The 26,702-nt window shown below is 41.2% G+C and overlaps 1 protein-coding gene across 4 annotated transcripts in view; it reads left to right on the forward strand.

Moving 5' to 3' along the window:
• phldb1b (pleckstrin homology-like domain, family B, member 1b) overlaps nt 1-26,702 on the forward strand; it is a 72,494-nt gene extending 45,792 nt beyond the window's left edge. For 2 of the 4 annotated variants that reach the window (XM_062418993.1, XM_062418994.1), the window contains exons 5-17: nt 324-461; nt 567-704; nt 5,145-5,300; nt 5,555-5,665; nt 6,105-6,194; nt 11,862-11,978; nt 12,121-12,226; nt 17,364-17,688; nt 19,757-19,847; nt 20,370-20,516; nt 20,828-21,047; nt 23,068-23,153; nt 25,444-26,702. In XM_062418993.1, the coding sequence (XP_062274977.1) occupies nt 324-461; nt 567-704; nt 5,145-5,300; nt 5,555-5,665; nt 6,105-6,194; nt 11,862-11,978; nt 12,121-12,226; nt 17,364-17,688; nt 19,757-19,847; nt 20,370-20,516; nt 20,828-21,047; nt 23,068-23,153; nt 25,444-25,584 (1,866 nt within the window). In that variant the 3' untranslated portion in view covers nt 25,585-26,702. Of the gene's footprint in view, nt 1-323; nt 462-566; nt 705-2,495; nt 2,625-5,144; nt 5,301-5,554; nt 5,666-6,104; nt 6,195-6,560; nt 6,699-7,368; nt 7,492-9,191; nt 9,387-10,872; nt 11,014-11,861; nt 11,979-12,120; nt 12,227-17,363; nt 17,689-19,756; nt 19,848-20,369; nt 20,517-20,827; nt 21,048-23,067; nt 23,154-25,443 lie in introns of all 4 variants that reach the window. The other 2 variants (XM_062418995.1, XM_062418992.1) reach the window with 2 other exon arrangements.

Below are 26,702 nucleotides of genomic sequence, written 5' to 3' on the forward strand. Positions count from 1 at the left end.
GAATGTACAGAGCTGCAGTCAGCTACTTTCTGCCCCCCCCTCTGTTTTGGATTCTTATTTACTAGCTTCTGGGGCTGTTTGTGAGGCTTACAGTATGCTGTGGGAATGCTGAATCTTACACCAGCTCCTTCATAAACCTCATTTTCCATCACAACACCCTTCTCAATCTTATCTCTATTTCTCTTCTGTCTCTCTCTTTTCTATTTTGTTGTGACCAGAAAAGGGTTTCTAAAAACTAGTACCCGTCTTTCCTTCTTCTCCCCTCTCCGGCTTCGCTTCCTGCTTTTGAAAAGCCTAACCTGACTTTGTCTCCTCTCTCGCAGCACGAGGACTCGGGCAGCGCCGGCCGACTGGAGCTGGGTTACCTGGAGGACGAGCGGGTCCGCGTCCTGGCTCGGATCGACGAGCTCAAAAGCCGGCTGACGGAGCTGGAGCAGCAACTCCAAGAGTCCAAACAAGAGGTGATGAAGCACATAGAAATGAGTTTATTTGCACTCAAACCACGCAACCTGTTAAGTTTCATATTTCACGGTGGTGTAAACGCTGTGGCTCGTCCACCCTTCCAGGCGGAGATGGAGCGCGCCTTGCTGCAGGGAGAGAGGCAGGCAGAGATGGACCAGATCGAGGCCGAAATGGACATCATCGCCCAGCTGCAGCAGAAGCTGGACGAGCTGGAGAACGCAATCCAGAGGGAGAAAGACAAGGTAGAGAGAGAGCAGAGGGTATTTGAATCCACCGAGTGTACCGGATTCAAATGTTTGCAGAGGTTCTACACATTCTTTGACACTTAAGCACACACACAGACACTCACACACACTGCCTGAGCTTTTGTAGTCTCCTAAACACTCCCTACTGGTTCGTCACAGTCGGTGTCTCTACAAAAGTCAGCATTCTCGTCTATTATACAAGCTTCCCCGACTTGTAGAATTGGGTTTATTGTACAGATAATTTCCATATAAAGGTTTTTAATAAAGGACTGGATTTTACCTTCTTGGGTGTTCTCTGGTGCATGACTCGAGCTGAGCGGTTTGCTCTCAGGTCAGCTCTCTTTTTCCCATTTTCCTCCTCAGCTCAACTCGGCTGACTAACTGACATCCGTTAACCCCTAATCCCTCCTCTGCTTCTTCAGCGCTCCAAAATTTCTATATTTCTGACCTGTTTCGCCCTCCTTGTTCCTTCACTGTCTGCATGACAGACCCTGCAAGGCCAGGAAACCTCTGTAGCCTCTGTAGTCGTTGGTTCTGTAGTGCACGGGTTCTTATCGGGGTGTTTTAGTAGTTGACATAAGAAGCACTAGCATGTTCTTTGTAGTGGTTTTAGGGGGGATTCTCTTTTCTTTTTACCTGCATCCACCACATTTTAACAGTGGAAAGAAAAAAAAAACACATTTAGCAGCTTTGTTTCTCGCCTATCGTTGGTAATAATGTTACTTAAATCCATCTCCAGTAAAACATGTAGAGACCTGCAGACACTATGATATATTATTGAGTCCAAGTCTAAAGTCTGCGTCTCGTAAGGGTTCAACGAGGTTCCCAACCAAATGTAGAAGTGTTCTTCATGATTGTTTTATTGGAAGATAAGCGAACAAGGAATGACTGCTTTGACACTTTAAACCTGTCCTTGGATTTTTCGCTTAATTTTGTCCAAGAATAAAAGTCATCTTCTGTGGGAACTCTTCTTAAAAAAAATAGCATCAACATTTGAACATGTTTTGGAAACTCTGTTGGATCAAACAGTCAGATTTATGGGCATTATGGTATAAAAATGATCTCAGTGGTATCTCAAAGCTTCGGCAGAGCTTCCCAGTGAGACTCCACTGTCAGTGGTTTTCACATCAAAACGTTAATACTCACAGGGTAAAGCCACCTTTGCTCCAACCCGGCTCATAAAAGCGAGGTTAGCCATTACCGATGGAATCCTGAGCTCCAAACTGGAGCAGCACCCAGGAGACGTGCGTGGAGAGCATCTCAGACACTATCAGATTAACATCACAAGTCACTTCATAAATGTTCCCGGGCCAAAAAATGTCAAATACATTATGGGAGGGAAGACTTTCTCACCGCTTTATTGAAGCTGTACTCGTTGGAAGAAATGAGTCGCTCATTTTGGAAAGTTCTTTGTAGGAACTTGAGTTAAAAACTAATTTTAAAAAAAAGTGTCTTGTTGCCAAAATTAGAGCACAGTATTGTATTACGAAATGTTTGAGAGATGTAATTGTGTCTTCTGGCTAGTTTTGTTTTGTTTTGAGCGCGTATATGTTATTAATGAATCCCAGGTTGCTGGTTCAGTGTCTTCTTCCTGTTCTCTGCCAGGCCCTAAAAACCTGTCACCATGTGTCTGTTTGCTAACACCTTACAGCTTTTTATTCGCATGGCGTGGATTTTGAGCAGTGTGTTTCTCTCTCTCTCTCTCTCTCTCTCTCTCTCTCCCCTTCTCTCTCTCTCTCTCCCTTCGTCCATCCATCCTATGTGTGGGTGTGTGTTGTGTCTTTCTAGGAGAGGGCTAATGTTGAGGCTGAGCGCCGGGCCCTGCAGAGCCTCCAGGAGGGTTACGCTGAGCTGAAGAACCAGCTTCATAACTGTCCCGAGTCCCTGCGGGAACAGTTGCAGGAACAGCTCAAAAGGGTGGGTCGTCAAGTCCAGCAGAAGCACCAAGCCCCCAAAACCTCCACCCACCACCCCCCGACACCTACAGACTCCAGTCTGCATTCGCCTGTCCCCTGCCTGACTCATTCTATCACCCCACCCACCTCCATCCCACACACACAGCCTCTTAGAAAGTAGCACCAGCCTAGCTTCCTCTACACTGTTGTCTTCCTCTAAATTGAAGGTTAAAGCATCGGCCTGACTCACAGTGGCAACATTTGGTATTTATGACCCATTTTAAATGTTTAAATGTAGAATTTGTAATATTAAGTATTTTGAAAAAGTGGAGCATGTTTTTACCACATTATGTCAAGTCCTTAGTATAGACCATGTACTTTATAGTGTCCTACAAATGCAAAGAGCAACTAGACAAAAGTAGCAGTAGCTTCAAAATGGAGCTAGAAATCTGGAGTCTAGAAGCTTCCATTGCTCTCTCAGAGAAGCAGCAGCTATTTTTAGTCATTTGTTTTTGATAAACTGACATTTTATTTTTTGCTAGGTAGGTTTTTTTATTCTTTGTTATAACTAAATGAGACAGTGGTTTAATCCAGCACTGGTGAAGAATAAAACCTGGCTACGCTCCTTGCTAACCGTAACTAGCTTAGCGATTCTTAGCAGCTACCAAGTTAGCTCATGACGCTAGTGGAATTCATGTTATTTGGTGTGGTTAAAAAATACATATTAAAATGTATTAGACTGTAAATTGAAATATTCTATTGATGTCAATATAAATAGTAGAAGTACAGTGAGATAAATAGTAAGTTTATTTTCTAAAATGTTAACCAGTTAAAATGGACAAGAAAGCTAAAGGAACACATTTTATTGATTTGCATTCTGTGAAGAGTAATTATGACCAAACAGTAAAGTATATGCATTAATTAAGGTTTTATGCTCATTCTATGGATTTTTGGGTCAAATAATTAGCCTAAAAATACATAAAATGGATGTGTCATATGTTTGTCCAGCAGCTTGAACATGTTCAACTTTCTGTAGTTGTAGTTGTAGTTAGCTAGTTAGTTAGTTAGCTAGTAGCTCTCTGCCTGTATAAGGCCAGTATACTGTATGTGCCAGCTCTCAGCACATACCATCACACATAGTGCTACTAGGACCTTTAACCCTTTAGCAGAGGCCCACTACACAGGGTTTAAAGACACACGCATTTGCACGTATGCACCCAGTGCATCTCAGAGCCTCACAGACGTGCCGTTGCCCGCAAATCTGCAGGAATGTTCCCTCCTCTGCACCACACCTACATGCTACTGAAACCCCCCCCTCAGGTCAACACAGGAGCACACAACAACAAATGGCTCCAGGTCACTTCGACTCCTGGTGATGCATTTTGGTTAAAAACGCGGCTCGTGTGACGTGTTTGGCATCGCACTGCATGTGTGAATCTGATGTGCATCTCTTCTGTGATTTTTGTCATGGCTGGCTTTTTTTTTCAAACTGCTGACTAATCAATTAACATAGGCCCTGACTAGACCCATTCTGTGCCTTCCCCTTCCCTCTCTTCCTGTGACTTCTCTTATGTCAATGAATGCTGTTGTTTGAATTACTGCCCAGAGAGAAAAGTAGAGGGATCATTTTTTATTAGGTGGAATGATTATTATTTATTTATATCTCATCTGTGTGAAGAACCAGACAAAGAGTCAGTAGCCAGCAGAAATAAAGTTTGAGATTTGATACAGCAGATTTTTTTTTTGTGATGGACAGGTGGGTGTTTCAGGCTCAGTGTGCTGAGTCATAGCTGCTGAGTAGAATAACGTCCAGTTCTTTGTTCCTTTTTTTTTGACCACTTGCAAAAATGAGTCATTTTGGTCTCAGATTGCATGTCAGCGAATTGACATTGCACACTGTTGGGGCCTTCAAAGGCTGTTAAGAGCGTTCACTCAAACACTCACTGTTGCTGACAGAAGCACTGAAAAACTTCAACTTGTCATCAGCTACATAGTGGCATAGCAACAAGATAGATGGACTTATACTCGACATAAATATATATTTCAGGTTTTTATTTCAGTGTTTTAAATAAAGATATGTAGTTTTTTTCCCCATATAGTGTTTGTACTATAACTTTATTAGTCTATATTCTCTCTGTGTAGGTCTAGAGTCAAACTGAAGGAGGGAAGAATGAAATGAATGCAAATTTTATATGTAAAAAGTCTATATTTTGATGTAAATAACCGTCCCTTACCTCCTGTGTATTACCCCTCATTCACCACACACATACCAGTAGTTGTGTTGCAGTAGAAGCATGTTCTTCATGGCTGTCTGCTTGACTGAGCGCAGTGAGCTTTTAGTTGCCCCTCCCCCTTCCCCCCAAAAAAGCACTTTGGCCACGCTGGGAAAATGTTCCAAAGAATTAAAGACTCAAAGTGTCATGGCTTTGCTCTTGAAAGAAGTTAATGACTTTAATATGTAACTTTTTTTTCTCTGCTCGTGATGTAACCTCCGATGTGGTGTGTGTGTGTGTGTGTGTGTGTGGCGGGGGGCCTCTGTTAGGATGGAGAGGCGCTGGAAGCAGGAACCAAAAAGTTTGAGGACCTGGAGTTTCAGCAGCTGGAGAGAGAGAGCAGCCTGGAGGAGGAGAGAGAAACCATCAGCCAGCAGCTGCTCCAGGAGAGAGCGGAGTACCATAGCAACGTGGCCAAGAGGAAGGTGAGAGAACAGGAACACAAGAATGTCTCTGTTACAGATTGAACAGTGCAGCTTTTTGTGTAAGAGGTGAAGCTGGTAGCTGATAGTAATAAAAAAATTAAAAAAAAAGTTTGATTTGCATTTTGGTAACATCAGGGTATGAACTCAATATTGTGCTTTTATTCTCAGCAACGTGATGTCCACACAGGTATTTAGAGAGTTGTAGGACGTATGCAATGCTAAGCCTGCATGTCATTCTGTGTTTTATCATTCAGGAGAAGGTGTCTGCTCTGGAGAACCAGGCCCACCAGCTGGGCCTGCAGGCATCTCAGGAGTGTGAGCGGCTCGCCAAAGACAGAACCATCACAGTGCAAATGCTCCAGAAGGTACACAACATCAAACACTCCCTATCTGACTCATTAAATAAAAAAACAGGTAGACTGAATCAGTGATCTCTTTTAAGTCCTTTGTTTTATTGGAGAGCCTTTCCTGATTTGATTTGAGTTTTACTTTTCCTTGAATTACTTTTATCTTCTTTTAAATATGGTTTGTCTCTTCTTGCCTTTTTCCTACATAAAAATGTTTTTTACTCATCAAATGTGTTCTCTTTTAAAACATCATTATTTTATGATTTGTGTATTTAGCTGCCTCGTGAAGCACTTTGTAACTCGGATTTTGAAAAGTGCTCTATAAATAAAGTGTACAGCTACGGTTAAATGCTGAGTCTGTATTTTTTTATTGGCATCTTCAAACTCTGCAACAGATTTTTGGCGCACTCTTCCTCATAAGCCTTTCATAATAAAACTGTACGTCTTCATGTTCCAGGAGAAAGAGAGGCTGTCGGCTCTGGAGAAGAGATACCACAGCCTGACCGGAGGGAAGAGCTTCCCGAAGTCGTCCACGGCGATGAGAGAGGTGAGAGAACTACTGAAACCTCTTTTTGTTATATGCAGTGAAAACACACACTCACACACTCACACTCAGTGTTCCTGCTCTGTAAACAGAAGGCCGCTTTGATATCTCATGACTCCTCACCACCTCTTTAATTAGTAAAGCTTTCATGTTCTAACTCTTCATCTTACCGTGTAGAGCTAACTCATCTTTTCTTACACCACTACATCACCGGACACATCTGTTTTGAACTCAGGCATATATTTGAACAGCCCCATCTGAAGCTGTAACAACAGGAGGGGGCACACTCTCCCCTCTCTTTAAGCTTCCTTCATATGGAGACGAGCACTTGTTATGAAAAGCATTTATTCCCCCGAACTGTTAAAACAGGAAGCGCTCCACATCAGCGAGGTCGACCTGTTGTTGGAGGACGTCCACTCCTCCCAGCATTCCATCTGCCGAGCTTCTCCCTCCTCCTACTTACATCCCTCCCCTCACTGTCAGTTGTACCCCAGCAGCCCTACAGAGGTAACCGGACTAACCAATCGCTGCATGAAGCCCCGCCCCCCCCCCCCGCGCCCGCTGCTTCCTGTCTGCTGATCCCACCCATCACGCTGTTATACGTCCCGGTCGCACCCGCAGCTCTGACCTGTCTGTACCTGTCGTCTGTACTCCGTCATCTGTGCCGTGCTGGCCCAGGTAGCTCTTCACATAGAACATAGTTAACTGACAGCTATGTTTAAAGAAGAGCCAGCACGGTCGCTTTATCTGTTCAGAAGCCAATAGGTGTAGTGGATCAAGCCACGTCAAAATCTCACTTTGCTCACCTTGTATAAGCAGAGGAAGGTTTATTCAAAGCGGAAAAAGCATGAATTTATGCATATGAAATTTTCATATGATGAGCACAGTTTGAACAGCTTTTATTTACCATTACATCACTGGTTGAGTTATGTGAAAACCAACAAAAGCACCCGTGTGTGTGTGTGTGTGTGTGTGTGACGTCCCGATAGTGCTGCTCGGTGTGTTCCTGTCTGTTTGTCGCACCTTAACGCATCTTAAAAAAACAACATATGCTTGAAAGGAGAACAAAAAAAACAATCTCAGGAATAAGAAAAGTGCAAAGCTGTGTGTGTGTGTGTGTGTGTCCTCATGGCTTCTCATCCTGTGTGACCCTCGTTGCTTTCCGGCCGGTGCTCAGGAGTATATGAAGCTGTCTGACGTCTATAAGATGTACGGCAGCGGCGGCCTCCGTGAAAGCAACAAGCCCACCTGGCACGGCCGCTCGGTTGCCATAGACGCCGCATTAGCTGGCACCTGCGAGGTACCATCACTTCCTGTCTGTCTTCTTGCTGTGTGCTCTGCTTCTTTCTCTCTCTCTCTCTCTCTCTCTCTCTCCATCTTTTCCATTTTCATGTCATGTTGCTCCCTCTGCTGGTTTGCTGTTAATCAAGCTGACTGCGCTGCTGCCTCCTGCTGTGTGCTCTGAGCAGCTTTGTACTCAGCAGCCTGTGTAGCTGTTAGGCTGTTAGGATATTAGACTGGATCATATCAGTAAAGGGTTTAATTAGTATCAGACTTATAAATGTAGGTTTGGACTGAGGAAAGCAAAAAGCTGTTATTCTGTATCAACAACTTCAGTAAGTAACTTTAATATACCAAAATTCTAATCACATTTTTCTATAAAATTCCCCCTTTTTTTGGACTATTTTCTGCATCAGTATTTCCTTGTAATTCTAAACAAAGGGAAGCCATTAAAGAACGTATACTATATATAACATACAACAGATAATATCTACTTTATATAGACTGACTCCTGTCAATGTGATGCACTGTTAAACAGAAAAACAACAATAAGTGTTTGGTTTTTTTTCATTTCAAAATTGACCCGGTCTGGTTTGACTGTTTATGAAGCATAAGGTATAAATTATCACCCAATTCTGTGTTAGACCTTTTTAGCCAACTTCATTCCGATTTATTACCACAGGTTTTACACATATCTTTGGAAATTATAGCCTCATTTAAATGAAAATATACCTAATTTCTGAGTTAACACCTGTTGTCCTCCTGGGTCAATATTGACCCGAGGACAATAAGATGGTCAAAATGTTGCAAAATGGTTATTTTTTCAGACTGAATAGATTTATCTATCTACTACTACATGTTACAAATTACACATGCAAGCAATTCTTCTCTCACACTGTCACAGGTTGATCCCAAACTGGAATCAAAAACACATAAAGAATTTGATAAGAAACCTGATTATTACCCCTGCTGTCATATATCACTCAGACATATACATAGACATAAATAGAACATAGAGTTGTGTCTCATGACCCCGCGTGGAGCGGTGGCACCTCCTCCTTTAAACCACTTAGTAAAACTCATGGACAACACCTCCAGGAAAACGGGGACAATGGACAATCAACCAGCAGCAACACAGAACACCATTCAAACATCTCTATATATACTCATGAATGATGTAAGCTTTAAATAGATTAACTGTAACTTTATTGCGTGTTTAAGGTCATCAGGACAAAGTGTGATGCATTTTTTTCCTCCTGTATTTATTACAGCTTTTTGCACTTTCCGTTATATATACATAAATAAATAAACAATATATTATGTAGTCTCAAATGACTAAAATTCTGATTCAAATGAGGAAATATTGTACTAGTTTTCGATTGGTTCTCAGTGATACCCAGCTCTTATAACATGGGTGAAAAACGCAGGATAATAATCAATATAAGAAAAGAGAAACTGATCAAAAAGAAGAGTGTGTTAATCTGTTATGTCATATACTATAAGCAGTAGTCATGGTGGGTGCTTTCTATGGTGTGTTTTGTGCTACTATCAGCTGTGTCTCAGTGTTTCCTCTCCTCCTCCCCTCCCTCCTTCATGACTGATGCACTATTTGAAATGTTTCCCTCCTGCTGCCTGTCTCGCTGACCTGTCCTGTTTCTCCTCTTCCTCTTCCTCCTCTCCATCTTCTCCTCCTGGTGTGTGTGTGTTGCGTCTTGAAAGGAGTATGTGACAGTGGGCCAGTTAAATCAGATGTATGGGATGCCAAAGGTGGAGTCGTCCCCCACCTCCCCGCTTCGCCAGCCCCTGCAGTCCGGAGCGGTAGACCACCACCACCACCAACACCACCACCACCACCACCCCGCCTTCTCCTGCCTCCCCTCTCCTCACGGCTCCTCCCTGTCTCTCTCTGTGGAGGTGTGTGCTGTCTTTCATCCTTCCTCTTCCTGCCACATAACCCCCCCCCCCCGCGCCTTTTCCCAGTCGTACTCTGTGTTCGGGACGATACGCTGTCACCACACATCTCATCCTCCAACCTTTATTTGACCCGCTCTTCTTCAGACTGTAGATGGAGATCTGTCACTGTCACTTCCACATCAACAGTCAGTATAGATATATAAAGTGTTCCAGGTCTACACAGGGTAATACTACACTTTTTCCTGTCACTATTTGAAGCCACGGAGACTCTAAACCCCTTATGATGTTATCTTTTTCGTCGAGTCGGCAGCTCTTATTGTCTACTGTAGTGCAGGTTTGCCTCAAGTCACAGACTCCCATAGTTTTCAAAGATGTGCTGTCAGACACACACAGCTGCTTTTACTAGCGGAATCCATCAGTTTCCACAACGCATAGTAGCATGTGTTGCCAGTTATAGTGTTAAAAAGAGACCGTTTTGGCTAAATTAAACTTAAATAGACCACTTTGCCTCTTTGATTGCCACCAGGAGAGCATAGAGTATGTGTAATATTTAGGCCTGTCACAATAATTATCGACTCATCGTACAATAACATAATTATCAGCATCATCATGTCTATATATGGACTTATCATTTGACACATGGACATGACAAACAATATATCGTCCAATAAAAGTAGTTATCATGACAGGCCGAATAATATTGTGAAAATATGTGCAGTCGTATTGACATGCATGACAGTCACATCAGGAACATCTGTATTATGTAAGTGGCAGTCAGCTGATTTTTTAATGGGCTTTGAGAAGGAGCTTCTGAACAAACCCTGTGTCATTCTTTCACATTTCTGTAGTTCTATTCAAGGACTTATCAGGAATTATTCACTATTTTTATTATGGTTTATTTAATAGGAACAGATATAATATACATAGACAGGCTATAAAACAACTGTCTGATGCAAGTATCACAGTGTTTATAGTGGATGCTTTGCAACATCTGGCCACAGAAGGGCTTTTGTGAAAGTAAGAGATTAAAATATATTTTTTTTAAGTAAAAAAGGAAACTAAACTAAATACATCTGTATAATAAATACAATACAATAAACTGTCAGTCAGTGTACAAAGTGATTAGAGATGTGTGTAAGTGTCCAAAGACAGATTCATTTAAGTAAGACATGAACAAGATGAAAACTTGAGTATTCTTGTAGGAAACTGGGTCATTGCAGCGGAAACATAGAATTAAAATACAGATATGTAAAATATGGATATAGCAGCTCGAGGGTGTGAAGCATAATGCAGCTGCAGCAACAATGTGTGATATTTAAGAACCACATTTTCAAAGTCTAAAAACAAATGTTTCTATCCTCCTCTGTTCTGCTGTCTTTGAATGCTTTCTAATCTCCTCCTTTTCTTTTCTTCTTTGTTTCCCTTCTCTTCTGTCCCTCTTCTATCTGCTGCCGCTGCTGCTCTTCCTCTTCTGCGATGTCTTCAGTACCAGCCTGAGGGCAGCAGGCCTCACCTCCCCAAGCTAGATTTAGAGCATTGGTACCAGGAGCTGATGGCAGAATCCAGTCAGCTCTGTCCTCCCCCTCTGCCAACTAAGGCTCTGTCAGGCCGCAGGCTGGCGCTGCAGGTAGAGGGTCTTCTTCTTTCTCCTCTTTTTTTCCCCCCACCACCCCTCCACTCATCCTTCTGCTGTTCTGTGTGCTGTGATGCCTTCATGCAAAAAAACTTCCACCTGCTGCTGTCGACTCGCATGAGGAGAAGGAGCCGGATCCGTGTATGTGTGTGTGTGTGTGTGTGTGTGTGTGTGTGTTTCTTAGAAAATACAGCTCACATCTGCTTTTAGATGGTCAACAACAACAGTGGCTTTAAACAGCTCTAAAAAAGATGCAGGTCACATCTGCACACTGGAGTTTATTGTGGCTGTAATTTCAGGGTTTGCTTTGGTGTAAATCATAAACTCATAAACTATTATACATAAAGTTGTATGTATTACATGTATGTCTCAATAAAGCTCCACTAAAAATGTAAATCACCACTTTAAATGTGTTTGAATGAGCGAAAACATTCAAGTCATTACTTTGATCCACAAAGAGACTCTCATAGTACATGAATGCAGCATTAACTTAAAATAGACACGATCAAAGAGCTGTTCCAGGTATGTGTGTGTGTGTGTGTTAAACTGTAGTCTAACTCATGTATTGTCTGCAGGCTCTTTGATATTTTTCAGTGAGTCTTTGATACTGAAATAAAGTGCAGATTGATACTGGATGTATTTTTATTTTAACAGCGTCAGTGAGCCGCAGCACTCACTGCTAATCATGCTCATTGCCTTCTAACAGGTGCTTGCAACTTATCCACGGTGGAGCTGTTGTACTCCTAACATCGTTCTAAAACACTACATCTGCTCCTCACACGGGTTTTATTAAAGCTTCCTGAGTTCGAGCTCATCATCCCGCATTTGTGCTCCTTCCTCAGGTGTTCCGCTCCAAGCTGGACAGTGATCCAGGACAGTCCTCTTATCAGCCCAGATCAGGATCTGGATCCCCTCTGCAGCATGGAGCAGCAACCCTGGGACGCAACTCAAGCTCCAAGGTAAACCAGATGTTCATTTCCATATTAAATGTGCTGTGTGCATCGATAACGTCGACCTCACTCCTCCCTTAACACCAGATAAATAATTGAACTCTGCTTTCGACATTTCATTCGGCCGTTCTCTCTGTTCTCTGTGACCTAGCAGAGCCCTCTGCTGGCGGCCAACAGTACTGGCAGTCTGCCCCGGAACCTGGCTGCCACCCTGCAGGACATCGAGATCAAGAGACAGCTGGCTCTGCAGCAGAAAGGTAACAGCCTGCACTGTCTGCTGCTCTGCCTGGAGCTTCACTGTACAATATCCAACACATATTATTGTTAAATGATGCAGTAAATACATACTTAACATTATATGGATGGTCCTGTATTGGATGCTCATTAATGGTAAATAATGAATCCCATTAAAAATGTCATTTATTCAGTCACATACATTTTTCTGAATTATTTTTTAATACATGACTAAATTATTAATTAATTAACATGGTATGTATCATTAGTAGATGTTGCTCAGCATACATAATCAAGTTACTATTACTTTGTGTGATTATTTAATATATCATCAATGAATAATTGTTAATTCACAATGACTTCATATATTATTAATACACACCACCGAATGAATGGGATTCCACTTACATGCATTTGTTCAGCCTCTTTGAAAGCAGAGCACCACTGATTCTCATACAAACAGCTCTCTGTTAAATGACCTAATCATCAGCATGAGTTCAATTAATATGATTTAATTATGGTGTTGTTATAATACTGTTGTTATGAAAGTGGAAGTTGAGAGTTAAACATTCAAACTAAAAACATGTAACAGATGCCGGGATGCAGATCAGGTGAGAACAGATAGACGGAAGTGTTCCAGGCCTGACGAATGAACTGAATGTAAATAACACATGCTGTTCATCATCACTTCATCATCACTTCACACATGAAACCATTATTTATCTCAGCCATGTTCCCTTAAGTCATGTCATGTAGTGTAGTTCTATCCTTTAGCTGCAGGGGATGTCTGACCCTGATGCACATCTGGGTAAAACAGCAACATGTTAGATGTTTTGAAATGTACTTTCTGCACATGTTTGTCCTATCTGGGGGTAACCAACTTCATGTGTCCTGATGATAACAGTGAAGAAGGTTAGTCCTGAAGCTAGCAACAGTGGGTTAGTAGTAGTGATAATCTCAGCTGCTCCTCTCAGACCGATGCCAGAGGGAACATTTTGACATATCTTCCCGACGTATTCATCACTTTTACACATGTCACACAGCTGCTCCAATTAAAGTGTTGGTGCATGTACACACCAGAATGTATTAGATCACATCCTGTGTAAACAGCTGATTGGAAATCTTCAATCAGAATGAAAAACAGTATTAGTGTATGTAACCACATTTATTCATTCATTGATGATCTATTAACTAATTACATAAAGTCAGTTATTAATGGTGAGGATCATGAATTCATGATACATCCTGTATTCAATTATGCATTAAATAATCAGGAATCCTAAAAGCCTTACTTATAGTATTTGCTTTGTATCCTTATTAGAAAGTGTTACCAGCTGAAGAAAAAAAAAAAAAAAAAAAAAGATCCTATTACAGCAACAGTAGATTCACAAGACTTGATATCAGATAGAGCTGGTTGGTGTTGGTTATTGTAAAGTGTTAGTGTGCTCTTCTTCACAGAGCTGTATCTGTATGTTTGCCTTCAGTGTGTTTTAAAGAACAATGTTCCCCCTGCTTCTGTGCAGTTTGACTAAAAGGATCAGAGGAAAGAGGCCTGTGTGCTGGTGTTTGTAGCACCCACAGGTGCTGGGTGTGAAACCCTGATTGGTCACATTTGTCAGCGTGTGTGTGGCTCAGTCTCACGTCCGTGTGTCTTTGTGTGTGGACTTGTCTTTTTCCCCGTCTACCGCACCACAGAGCCCCAGACCTCCAGACAGGCCACCATAGAGGAAGGATCAGCAGGTAGAAGGAGCAGGAGTCCATGTTTTCTTATGTTTTATTCAGTGGGATTCTATTCTTTTTTCTTTTTTATCTACTGCCTCTCTCTATACAGTGTCTGAAATGAGCTGCTCATCTCTCCTGCCAAGGGTCAACCAAATAAATACCAATAATAATCACCTAACCTGTTTTTATTGTGTTAAGCACTAAAGAAAATGGTCAATTCCTCATTCAGGAATAAACAAACCAGACAAAAGAAGCAGAGATTTAGATGCCAGCACTAACAAACAATGAGTAAGGAGGCTGTCTGAAGGCTTCAACACAAGTAAAGACCAAACAAAGACTGTATGTATCTTCAAAAAAAAAAAAAAAAATCAAATCTTATCCAAGACTTAAGCCAGTCTGTCAGGTTACTTCTATTGATTTACCCATCAAAAGTAACGTTTACCACAACTTGACACCTGGCAGGTGTTAATTTCAGACTCTTCAGACTTCACCTAACCCTCCTCTCTCCGTCTCCTCCATCTCTGATGTGTCATTAACTCCTCTCCCCCCCCCCCACCCCCAAAGATTTCTTTTCATCTTTTCTTTTGTCTGTAACATCGAACACTCTTTCTTCTTCCATCAATCTTCCATGAGCACTCCTCCTGGTGAAGAATAAATCTTGCATGTTTGGAGCTCGGCGCGCCTCCTCCTTTGAGTTATCGACCCGGGCACCTTTTTCCAGATGTATCTGCCCATTATGGGCTGTGCAGCAGCATGGATTTGAAATGTTGGAAAGTTAGAGAGATATTTTAACTTTTTGCTCCAGCTTTGTGCTTATGGGACTTTTTTGCATTCACTCACTGGCTCGTGGTACTCGGAGGGTGAGCACATACTTGTATGTGCGATGCATGGTTTATGGTCTGGTGGTTCTGGTGATGGTTGTACATTTAGAAGTTTGAGACTTGTGATGATGAACAGCTAGCATGTGGGTTTACACCTGGGGATCTGCTAGCTCTGTAGGAATTGAATACACCTGTGCTGATTTTCTGGTTGCGTTGTTTGCAAAGTGAGAGTTCAATCATTGTTCGATCCTCCACCATCAAATAATGATAACTATATTTGTATGGCACCTGCTTTACAGGGTAAAACTAACAGACAAAGAGAATCATGAAATCATTAGCTATAAAAACAAGAACAATAGCAGCATTAATAAAACAGTAAATAAAATACAGCAATAAAACATAAAACACAGTCTTAAAACATAATGGAAAATTAAAAGCAAAACAAACGATGTGGGAATAGTAAGGTAGAAGGATTTTAAAATGAGACTTGCATGATGAAATACATTTAAAGCCCTCCTGATCTCCTTTGGAAAGTTGTTCCACAGTCTGGAGGCCTTGATGGCAAACCTTTGTTTTTCAGTCTGGATCTAGGAACCACTAGGAGAGCAGCGTATGAGGATCTCAGGCCCCATGAGATTCTCAAGTGCTCAAATATATAGCTTGGAGCCAAACCATTCACCTTTAAAAGTGATAATGACATTTTTTAAATCAACTCTAAACTCTAAACAGGCAGCCAGTGCAAAGATGAAAAGATAGGTGTAATGTGTAAGTAAGTAAAAAGTAAATAAATGTATTTATATAGTGCTTTTCATAGGTATTAGTCACAAAGTGGGCAAGACAAAAATAATAATCCACACAATACAATGTGCTCTCATTTTCCCACTGGCTGCATTTTTAGATGAATTGTAGACAGGAGAGAGGCTTCTGCAATAATCTTAATCTAGCTACAGTGACATAAAAGTATGAATAACTGTTTCAAGGTTCTCGGTTGACAGAAATGTCATCATTTTAGAGATTTTCCCAATTTGAAAAAAGCATGGCTGTATGACAGATTTCACGGCTGTCAAATAAAACACCAAGAATTCTACACTTCAGCATAATAAGATGAACCTAGTATGTTTGTAATTGGAGTTAGCGCCAACAAGAAGTATCTCAAGAACTTTTTTTTTGAGTTGAGTTGAGGGAAATTTTCCATTTCTGAATATCCTTGAGACAGTTTATCAGCGAAAAAAGCGGAAAACAATTATTGAAGTAATTTGGGTCACAGCTGAAGTAAATCTGGGTATCGTCTGCATACAAATAGAAACTGATGTTGATTAGGTATTAATGGTACAGCTTATAATGTTAAAAAAACACATTGGGATACTAGATTCAATGAGATGGGAAAAGTGTATTTAACCTCAGCATTAAAGAGCTTCATCAGAACCTTCAGGTCCTCATGGTGGCCTGAGAGCTTTGATGTCTTCCTCTACACTCATCCTCATCCTCATCACATCACACACTATTTAAACCTGGAAACTGCTGTAAAAGCCCTCACTTTAGACTTACATTGCTCCAAAAGTACAAAAAGTATCACGATAACTGTCAAATTCAAGGTTTTGTGAATGTTTTAACATTTGAATGGGGTCTGTAGGATAAGCAACAAGCAAGCAGTTAAGTGACAAAGATTCCAACTCAGTTTGACAACTCCTCCCACAGACAACCATTATACATTATTAAATTAATACACTTGAAAAAATAATGTAAAATCACTTAGAATTAAAAACTCTAAACTGTATCTGTGGACGTGAGCAGCTAAAACCAAGTTGAAACTTATATAATAGTGATCAGAAGATGTCTAGTCAGATTATGTAAGACCATAAGATGAAGATCAAGAGTATGGCCCTGACGACCAGTGGGCCCAGTCAGAAAGGGAGATAAATTAAAAGAATCAGTCAGGGATAAAAATGCAGCACTTTAGAGAGGCTGTTAGAGGATTAAAATGACCTATCCAGTATTGAAAAGCTGTCATATTTTGGTAATATTATTGAAAGAAACTCTTGAGACATGGTTTGATTTGAGGAGGCGCAGACATTGGGTAATATCCTTAAATACAAATGGAAGTGCCTCCAAGGAGAAAAACAGTCTGAGGTCGATACAAGAAAGATCGAAATGACTACTCCTCCCACGCAAGAATCTAGGATGGTGAAGGAATGTGTAACCAGGAGGAGAGGCTTCAATTAGAGGAGTAAAATCCTTCAGGTTTCACCCACGGTTCTGTTATCATAAAGATGTTCAGATTCTATGATAAAATGAAATCATTACACACATGATTTATTCAACAGAGATCTTACATTGAGTAACCTGAACCTTGAATATATTAGGTGGTGGAGATGTAGGCTGATAGGGAATGTGAATGAGATTAGATGGTGTGATCATACAGGGAGAGAGGTGGTCTGAACATCTGGTTCTTCCTCTCAAGCCAGCTGGACCCTCACCATTGTAAACAGGCTTTGATTGAGAAGCTATAGAACGGATAAAATGCTTGGTTCCCTTCTTATTTGTGTGGAGGCCGAACAAATCCACTGATCAGACCTCGCCCTCCTCCCTCTCTCTCTCTCTCTCTCTCTCTCTCCAGGTCAGCAGGTAATCGACGAGCAGCGCCGTCGTCTGGCCGAGCTCAAGCAGCGAGCGGCGGCAGAGGCTCAGTGCCAGTGGGAGGCGCTCCACGGCTCGCAGACCCACCTCCTCACCTCCTCCACCCCGTCGCCCTCCTACTCCCCCGCGCTGTCCCACAGCTCCATAGGGGGCCCTCCTTTAGTGCATCACTCCATCCTGCACCACCAGCCCCCCTCGGCCGGAGAGCAGCCCTACGACACGCTGAGCCTGGAGAGCTCCGACAGCATGGACACCAGCGTGTCGACGGGGAACAACTCCGCCTGCTCACCTGATAACATGTCCAGGTACCACACATGCACGCACACACACACACACACACACACACACACACACACACACACACACACACACACACACACAAACACACACACACAGACCAGGCTCATATTGACTGTTCATGCAGTCAGGTCAATTGGATTTAATGACTGATTACATATGTATGATAGAATCTAGATTGTCTGTGAGGAGATTAGAAAGCAGAAAAACATGTATATCCATCATTTTATCATAACACATTTTTCACCTATTCAAATCACCACTCTCACTCACTCTCTCTCTCTCTCTCTCTCTCTCTCTCTCTCTCTCTCTCTCTCTCTCTCTCTCTCTCTCTCTCTCTCTCTCTCTCTCTCTCTAAAAATGATTATTGAGAGGCATCTTGCATATAAGGGATCATGTTATACGAATCAGGATTTAGCCACTGTCTATTGGTCAGCGCCCCCAATTTGGTGCAGACTATGATCAATCAATCAATCTTTTGTTTGTGTAGCACTTTTCATACATAGTGATGTAACACAAAGTCCATTATGTAGTAAAAAACAAACAAAACAATAATAAACACTGTCATAACTCTCATGAATCTGCAGTGAGGAAGGATAACAGTGTAAAAAAGAATACCCACATCAAATAAAAGATGAATAAAATATAGTAAATAAACAATAAAATAAAGTTACTTTAAAATAAAGTAGGTTAAAACAGAAATGTGAGGTGGGAGTATTAAAAGGAAAAGACAAGATGTCAAATATGTCAAATGACTGGATAGATTGTGATGTAATAACACATACATTCATATTCAAACTTTCAGTTTTCATCTATCATCATCATCATCATCATCAGGTGAAAACAGTAAAAATCTGACACTCCCATCAGTCTCAGGTGTACTTTGTTTAGCAAATATTATGTATTATGTTAGCATTTAAACTCACACTCACTGTGTCCTGCAGCATCACTCAACACTTTGTTTAAACAAAAGAAACACACACAGCCAGCTAATGTTCCCACACTGCTCCCCACTGCCTAAAGTCTTTATCCACAGGTCGGATGATTCAGGGAGCATCTGTTAATGTGACAAAGCTGTGAGTTGTATTACAACGGTGTTACCACAGCATGCTCTCAGCAGCAGCAGCCATTCTTCATGACTCCTTCAAAAATAAACCCACTCCCAGGGATATATCCTGAGACGGCTTTAATAAGATTTTCTCTGTAATTAAAGGTGCACAGCGGAGCCAGCTAACACAGGAGAGAGGGAGGAAACCACAAAGCAGCAAAGTTTAAGAGACTAGATACTGAGCGTACCGTCCATTATCAGGATGAGGCAATCTGACTTTTTCTCTCCATATACTGATTTATTAGTCCTAAATGTATTAAGTTTATATAGTTTATGAGTATATCAAATATACCTTACTGGTGTAGTTTCCACTTCATTTCACCACAGCAGATATTAATATTTACCCTCTTTGATCGTTCAAATACGTCCCCTGGTGGTTTATCTGTGCACTACATGTATCTCATCGTATACATCTGATCTTATACGTCTATGTGGCTAGATTTATATTGTAAAAAAGATAAACCTCATTTTTAACATTAAGAACAAGATGTATGAATCCACAAACAATGTAAGGAAGAACCATGTCATACATAAGAAAGATGAAGTGTTTTATGAGAGCTGCCATTAAAATGCTACTACGTTATAATGAGAGTGTGTCAGTGGGCAGATGTGTGTATATTACTACAGATCCCTGCAGCACAGTGACATTCATTTTAAAACCATTTACCTGCTGGAAGCTCTTTATCCACTGCAGGATATTAATGAAAAGCCTGTAATGTAATGCTCTTAGTCAGTGTCGGTGTCATATTAGATGGTTTACCTTGGATTTAAAGGGCAGTTTTCATGTTTTTAATGCTGTTTTAGAGGTTTTCTACCCTGATAAGAACAACTTGCCAGTGTAGATACTGAAGAACTTGAGTTTCCTGATGATGAAAGCTGTCCTTATATGTAGAGCAGAGACTAGACTCATGTTGCTTTAAACACTGTAAAACATTTCATTGTGTCTTGTGTCCTGTGTTTGACTGCAGCTACGGAGGAGTGGACACGCTGAAGATAGAGGAGATGGAGAAAATGCTGAAGGAGGCACAGCTAGAGAAAGCCAGACTTATTGAATCTCGGGTAAGAGCACAACTTCAAAAAGAGAGTTCATAGAGCGCAAGAGCTTGATTATCCTTAATCCATACCTGGAGACTGATGAGATTCCCGGCAGAGCTGCTGTCAATAGCCGAGGGCCAACGTGAAGAAAAGGCGGCAACTTCATCTTTTCATTCATTTTTATTGACCTCCATATCAAATATCTTCATCTCTTTGTGCTTTGATGTGGGCGCTTTGACTGAACTAACAGGCTCATAATGTCTTAGTTTATAGTGTGTGTGTGTGTGTGTGTGTGTGTGTGTGTCTCTACATAACCAAGAATCAAGCTTCTGTGGCTGAGCTGCACATCAGCCAGCAGTGTGAGTGCGTTAGCGTCTCACAGCTGGAAAAATAAAAAATGTAAATAAATGTATGAACGTGAAGCCGGACCCGAGCTGAAGAAGAGCGCGTGTGTCCTGCCACCCCCCCCCCCCCCCCCCCCCCCTCCAATTCCATACCGTAGATCAAAAAAATATTTAATGAAGGCGCTCATCTACTCTCATCCAGGAACGGGAGAGCCACGCTCGCCGTCAGATGCTGGAGGAGGAGAGGAGGAGGAGGGAGGAGGCGGAGAAGAGACTGCAGGACGAAACTTTCCACCGGCAGCAGCTGGTGGAGAAGGAGGTCAAGATGAGGTCCAAGAACTTCTCTCAGGTCAGTAAGATGAGATGTAATTGGTGTAAAAATGACCTGCCTGCTAAAAAGATGGCAGGGGCAGGGATGGCAGTCTGGTAAATTCATTATCAATATAGATAAGAATGTTTGTCATTCAGATTGTACACTATACAGTGCACATCCAAACCAAACTTTGTAGCTATGGCTCAAAAATAGTGCAGTATATTAAAAAAAGTGCTGATATTAAACATAATATAATATAATATTCATTATATGGCCCAGGCCTGGTAATATCCATCATACCATCTCTGTATGTCAGACAGTAATCCTCATCCTTTGTCTCCCTCCAGGCCCGTCCTATGACTCGCTACCTGCCCATCAGAAAGGAGGAGTTTGACCTGCGCACCCACGTGGAGACGTCGGGTCACAACGTGGAAACCTGTTACCACGTCATCCTCACCGAGAAGATGTGTAAGGGCTACCTGGTGAAGATGGGAGGCAAGATCAAGTCCTGGAAGAAACGCTGGTTTGTCTTCGACCGCCTCAAAAGGACCTTCTCCTACTATGTTGGTAAGAAATGTTTCTGTTAGACACAAGATGCTCTATGTGTCAGAGTGGTTGGTCATTTTTAAAGTTGTGTGATGTGTCAAACTTAAAACCATACTGGCCTGAACATAAAACAACTGATAATAAGACAACCACAACTCCTGGATTTGGAAAAATACTTCTTGAAGATAAGGAACATGGATTTTCTTTCAGGTTCATGTTGAGAAAGTTTCTCAGAAACAGTGTCATTCCCAGGAGAAGATACTCATCATCCCTGCTGCTTTTCCTCTCCAAAAAGTGAAACATGAAATACAGTCTCACACACTTCATCATGAAACTCTGTGACGCCTGTAACTGAGCTATTAGACAGAGGATTCACAACAAAGACACTTCTGACTCATTCTCACTGGTCAAGTAAACCACCCATAATGCAACTGCCACTCTCTCCATTCAGAAAGGAACATCTGATGTCGTGAACTCGTTAAAGACAGAGAGTGGAATTATTAAATTACGGCAATACCTCCCAATTCAATCCGATTGATCCAATAAAACAGTATAAAATACGGCTTAAACATTTTATTTACTGTTATATTTCCACCCTGATGCGTTCAAGTTCAACTGAAATGAATCAGACTTTTTAGTTTTGTCTATTACTACTTCTTCTTCTCTAGCTTACACATATGAACATATATATTTTGCAGCTTAGCTTGTTGAACGAAGGACCAAATAAATCTTCACCAGGGAAAAATGCTCCATTAATGTCAGATATAATTGATATTTCCCCAAAGACAAAGTTTTCATTTATTCTAATGAAAACTATTAAGATGACATTTAAAAACAAAGAGAGATGATTGGATGTGATTCCAGTGGTGGCTTCTCTCAGGTTGTTTTGGTATCACATCATTCAGCTTCAGCTAGCAGCACATTACAGTAAATATATGGAAATATGAGCCGTTCTGGCTGTAAAACGGTGAAGTAGTCGGAATAAGCTTAAAAGAAAATTCTACATATAAAGTGGCAGAACGTCGAGCGCGGCGGTTGAGTGACAGACGCAAACAGACGCGTCCTCCAGACCTCCAGCGGGCGGCGGCAGCAGAAGCGGTGCATGTGGAGCGGCGGCGTGCACGGAGGAGTAATTTGATCTTGCAGCGGGGGAGCTGTGGGACACTCGCTCACCGTCGGGTCTTTGAAGTGCTCGCAAGGTTCCACTTAAAGCTGCTTAGAGCGTACCTTGTTGAAAGCCAGCCAGGGTGAGGAGGTGTGCTGAGATTACACTGCCTCCAGTTCTCTCTGAGGAGGCCGATTGAGATGCATCGCTCAACCTTGTCTCATGACCTTGAACAATAAGTAAAGGCGAGGTGGCGAGGAGTAAGTCACGAGCGCACCGCTGATATTCCTTTTAATCCACCTCCACCGCAGCAGTTCATTGGCTTATTTAGATGCAAGTGAAATGAGATGCAAATGCAGGGCTATTTGAATGCTAAAGAGGTCATTAGCAGATAATAGCGACGTATTAAAAGGAAAACTATTATTCCTCGAAATGAAGCGCTGCGTCTTCTATCTACTACTCTTAAGTTGGCTCGTGGAGTGTTTGTGCCTGGAGGTAAGAGAGGGGTGTCGAGTTCCCCACCGGTTCCTTACTGCAGTTCTGCAGTGGCTGATGAAACAAACTGCAATGATGAACCAGAGTAGCGTAAGAATGCAGTCAAGTCTGAAAAATGCAATGAGAGCACCAGTGTTTTAAAAAACACAGAGAAAAGTGCTGCGCTTGTCTTTTTCCATCCATCATCACAAACCATAAATTGGTCATGATGATCAAAGTTTGATTTCTTCTTCTTCTTTTTTAAAATTTTTTTCTGTCTTTCTTTTTTCCTTTTTAACGGTCTCACGGTGTCGTGCGTTCCCCTCGTCGTTATTCTAGTTGACAGGGCCGCCGATCACGCCTCGCTGTTTACAGCAAGATAAACTCTGTCGTTGTCAATATATTGAAATCCATAAACCCTCAACGTCGGTTTTTTTTCCCCTCTGTTTTTCTCCTCCGCAGATAAACATGAGACCAAGCTGAAGGGTGTGATCTACTTCCAGGCCATAGAAGAAGTTTATTACGATCACCTGCGCAGCGCCACCAAGGTAAACGCAGCGTCTCCACTCTAAAAAAAAAACTAAAAAAAAACAACCACGCATAATTTCCTCTCATTTATTTTTCACGCTTCTGTTTTACTTTTCTTCTGCACATTCCAACATTTCTTTTGCTTTTGCTTTGGCCGGCCGCTGTCACACAGAAGGGATTTTTCAACTTGAATTTGAGCAGTGTATGTATCCACGCTTTTCTGTTGGTTTGTCTAACCTCACTCAACCCCCCCCCCTGCCCCCCTGTGTGTGTGTGTCAAAACCAATAAAGGGTCAAAGCTCTGACTCTGCATGGTTAACACCTGAAATCCTTCCCTCTGTTCCTCCCAGTGTAAACCAGCTGAGTGGCTATAAAATAATATCTGCTTATAAAGCAGAGAGAGGACAGTTAGATTGACTGTGAAATAGATTTAATAGATCATTTAATAGACTTATCAAGTCATTTTCAGTCATTTTGAGGTTTGACAGAACTACATTTGGTCTAACTTGATCTCCGTTTACCTTTTACTCATTTTCAAAGACTCTTGCATGTTCAGGAAGTGTTTCTCCTCTGCTGATAGAGCCGTAGGTGTACTTTTTGTCCGTATCTCCCGTCTTCATGATCAGGGCTGCTTGCTGCTTGACTCGAGCCTCACATGTCTCGTCTTTTTTTTTAATCTCCAACATGAAGCTGAGCTGTTGCCTCCTCATCTTCAGTGTGGTGTGTGTGCGTTTCTGTGTGTGTGTGTGTTTGATGGCCCGTCGCGATGCACCCGCACTCCGACAAACCGCGCGGCTCTGATCAACTGTAACTTTGATTTTTTTCGTGTCACTTTACAACGTCACATTACAGAGGAAGAAACATAAACTTTAAAGTCACTTCCAACAGAAATAGAGATGACACTTTAGTGAAGGGAAAGTGATTTAGAGAAGTGGAACGTCTGTGTGTGTAGAAAAGATTTTTAAAGTAGTGTGCTTGGTCGCTTTTCAAAAAGCATCACAATAATTTAGTTTTTTTTTTAAACATCTGTAAAAGGTTTTTTTTAATGTCATTCTTTAAGGAGTTTTGTCTCTGTTCATATTATCATTAAATCTGTGCAAATGTTGTATTTGAGAGTAGTTTAAGATCAATGCTCCAGATATTATGTGTTGAATATTTTACTAAAACTTAGCAGAATATAGGAGATGTAGATCCAGAAATCCAAAACTCTTCTAAACATCTGGATGGATTATTTCTAATCCATGCAGTCAAAAATGAAACATCTCTGTATTTCTTCTGCATGTCACAAGAAATATAGAAGAGTTTTTGTTTTCATTTTGAATGATAGAAAGTAACATCAATATAGACATAAAGTATACATATAGTATATTATACAATATAGCAGAGATTGAAAGTTCATACTCAACCTTTTCAGACAAACATTTAAATGTAATTAAAACTTTCACATTTTGGTTCATGTTGTTCAAATTGAGTAAAGACACATCATCACTGGCTCCCATTTTTTATGGTGTAATATACAGAATATCTATCATCCAGATGTTTTAAATCAGGGGTGTCAAACATACGGCCCACGAGCCAGAACCGGCCTGCCAAGAGGTCCAATCCGGCCCACTGGATAACTTTACAGAGTATGATTTCAGGTTTCAGGAGCAAGTTAAACTGTAAGGAGCCGACTTCAGAGGGTTCTCAGGCTGTTCATCTGTTTTGTAAATAAATGGTTTATTACAGTAAAGTTATAATATATATATTATATATCATATGTTATTTGCAGGTTATTATGCAATGGATTTATTGGTCTGGACCACATGAGAGCAAATTGGGTTGTATGTGGCCCTTGAACTAAAATGAGTTTGACACCCCTGTTTTAAATAGTCTTTAAAGCTGTATTATTTATTTTGGCCACTTGGGGAGATTTTTTTTTCCTGAAAACACATTTAATGAGAGCCGTGAGACTGAACCAACATGTTACATCTGCAAGCTTTCAAACCAAAACAATGAGCTGAAAGATGCTAAAACGCTGCAGATCTGAAGGGAAGTGCTGAGTCAGTTACTTCTGAAGCATTGTAAATACAATACATCAAATATTAATGAGTGCAGCTTTAAGAACTCTGGATATTAAAAACAGTCTACAGAATGTGCTGACCTGAGCGTTTCAAACATTGGCTGATTTTTGTTTGGAAAAAAAAAAGGGAGAAAAAAGCAGTTACAATGTGACTCCCTATCTGACTAATAAGAGTAGTAAACAGTAGGAAAGTTGTTCTCCATGTGTTGGATGTGAGGGTTGTAAAAGTGTATTTGTTGGTCCTCCAGAGCCCCAACCCCTCCCTGACCTTCTGCGTAAAGACCCACGACCGGCTCTACTACATGGTGGCCCCGTCAGCAGAGGCCATGAGGATTTGGATGGATGTGATCGTCACAGGAGCAGAGGGATACACACAGTTCATGAACTAACAAGACACACACACACACACACAATACTGAGAACGCAGGTGACGAGCGGATCGTTTCGGCAGGGACTCTCCCATCACAGACTCTACAGGCCTCTTCCTGTTTCCAGTCCTAAGTGGACACAGCGCCTTCTTTGTTACTTTTTCATTTTTTAATCTCACACTTTTCGTTTTGACTATGTAGATGTTTTCATTTTCTACGTGATTCTGTCTGGATTGAAAAAGGGAGCCCTTGGACACACACACACACACACACACACACACACACACACACACACACACACACACACACACACACACACACACCTGTATATAAACCAAAATGTATACCTGTCAAAGACTTTTAAAAAGCCTTTCTATATTTGCCAAATGGAGATATTGTAGTTACTGTTTGTTGAACCTTTTGTATTATTTGTTTCCTTTCTCTTTTTTTTTTTACTCATTATAGAAAAACAATTTGCCAAATGACATAATGCCAATGTTTTGTTGGAGTGTTCCATCATGACTGTGCTCAGTTTAGACAAAGAGTTAAAAAAAAAAAAAAAGAAAGATTTTCAGTCAAATCGTTTTTAGAAGTACCTGGAAAAAAAATTTCAATTCATATTCCAAATGTATAAACCTGTGAGAAATAACAGAAATCAGACAGTCAACAGTCACTTCACCTCACAGCTGCTGTCAGACTAACACTAAATCAAGTGCAGTATACGGTATACAGTATACAGAACATGATGGTATCCACAGCAGCATCCTACTACATATGACTTCACATGTAGGCTTACCAAAGTAAACTGGAAGTGTTTTATTAGACTCACCTCAGCTCAGGAGTTCACTCAGCAGTTCTCACCGTGGTTCCACCAATATAATGTTTGAAAGTCACACTGATAAAAGCCAAGAAGCTGCAGTTTTTTTGCTATATTTAGATGAATAAAACATTTCACTATGCCCATGATAAAATACCTAAAGTATGTGTGCATTTGTAAGAAATAGTTTTTATTGTGGAAGGTACGTTTATTTTCTTTCTAGCTACGTGAAAAGAACAATCCCACTCTCGAATTAGTACGCTAAATATGGTGCTACAGCTAGCCTAGCTTAGCCTAATGACCGGAAACGAGGTGGGAAAAC

Source organism: Scomber scombrus, chromosome 5 (assembly GCF_963691925.1).
Source record: "Scomber scombrus chromosome 5, fScoSco1.1, whole genome shotgun sequence".
Lineage (NCBI taxonomy): Eukaryota > Metazoa > Chordata > Actinopteri > Scombriformes > Scombridae > Scomber > Scomber scombrus.